Raw genomic sequence first — 1,350 nt, 5'->3', positions numbered from 1 at the left:
GCTGGTCTCCTCCATCCCTGAACGTCCCTCACACTCCCAGATTTCACCCTCTAGTATTTGTTCCTTCCCTGGGAGGACATGATGTGGGCTCCAAAGATATATTCATCAAAATTTCAGAAAGGATGGCAGTTCAATGGCAGCTTCCCTAAATTTCCCCCATTGAGGATAGGAGTAACCAAGGGAAGCTGAGGTTCCCTTAACACAGTCCTTAAGAGGCAGAGCTGGAGCGCAAATTCCATAGTTCAGATTCCAAATCCCATACCCATTTCTCTGTACAATGATGCCACCTATCTTGCTGGTGAAGAGAAGGCAGGTGTGTAAAGTGAGAGGTTTAGGAATAGAGTCTGGATCAGAGTCCGCAAGGAGAGGAGGCCAGTACGGGGATTAAGAATAGGCTTTATTTTAAAGAAGCAGAGTGGAGTCTGACCAGGAGTCAGCTCTCCCTCACATAGGGGGACTTTTGTTAGTTGGAACGTGGGAGGGGGTGTGAGAGGTGAGGGAAGTCATCTTTTTCCTGCAGAGTGAATGATGCTGTGTCCAAGACTGATTTAGAATTACTGCCTTCTGCAAAAGGTGTTAATCTTGCACCAGGGCCTTATTTCTAGTGCCAACCAGGACCAGGGTAGGAGATTCTGATATTTTCTAGGAACACCGGCCGTGATGCACTCCAGGAGAGTCAGGAGGAGGTTGCTGTGACCCTGCCATTTGGTCTCTGACCTGCTTTCTATCACTAGCTGTCCTCCCAGGATGGCTATACTTTTGTCAGGGTCATGAGGACTTACAGGAGTATGGGAAGGGGGTTGCTGTGATTATGTAACTTGGTTTCTGGCCTGCTTTCTTTTGCTACCTGTCTCCCAAATGGCTGTGCTCTTGTCAGAGCCATGAGGATTTTACGTGTTTGCCCTGAAGGACCTGAATAAGCCAGTGTGACCAGAATTCACGGCCACAAGCTGAGACTTTGATCTCAGAAGTAGTGAGAAGCAGGACTGTGCCATGGTGCAGGGAAGACTGTGGGACAGAGCCACAGGCTAAGGAGCTGGGCTGAGACCAAGGGAGGCAGGAGCTGCAAGCCACTGAGATAAGGGAGAAAACAGGGAGGAGTGTGGGGCAGAGCAAGTGGGTGCCTCAGAGGCCAGGGCACACTTGAGGAAGAGGATGGTGCATAGGACAGTGGCTAGGGGCATTCCATGATCCCACAGGGAAGGCCTGAGGGAAGCCTCAGCTCTCCCTGACCCCCATGGAGCTCTCCTGGGGAAGGCAGGTACAGACTCAGCACTCTGCTGATCTCTGACATCCAGGGAGAGGCAGTAGGAGGGGACATGGGCCAGGACACGTGGCCCTTATCCCTCA

The 1,350-nt window shown here is 51.4% G+C and overlaps 2 protein-coding genes across 2 annotated transcripts in view; one reads left to right on the top strand and one right to left on the bottom strand.

The window, feature by feature from the left end:
- LOC100966296 (gap junction gamma-3 protein) overlaps positions 1 to 1,350 on the bottom strand; it is an 84,140-nt gene that overhangs the window by 44,867 nt on the left and 37,923 nt on the right. The window lies entirely within an intron of this gene.
- The window catches only part of LOC100965664 (zinc-alpha-2-glycoprotein-like), a 6,251-nt gene that overhangs the window by 4,322 nt on the left and 579 nt on the right, over positions 1 to 1,350 (top strand). The window contains exon 4 of the mRNA XM_012810768.2: positions 606 to 622. Coding sequence (XP_012666222.1) covers positions 606 to 622 — 17 coding nt within the window. The remainder of the gene's footprint in view (positions 1 to 605; positions 623 to 1,350) is intronic.

This window comes from Otolemur garnettii, unplaced genomic scaffold (assembly GCF_000181295.1).
Source record: "Otolemur garnettii isolate 467f Iridium unplaced genomic scaffold, OtoGar3 scaffold00142, whole genome shotgun sequence".
NCBI classification, from domain to species: Eukaryota; Metazoa; Chordata; class Mammalia; order Primates; family Galagidae; genus Otolemur; species Otolemur garnettii.
The sequence above is the reverse complement of the archived record's forward strand: the minus strand, read 5'-3'. Positions and strand labels throughout refer to the sequence as shown.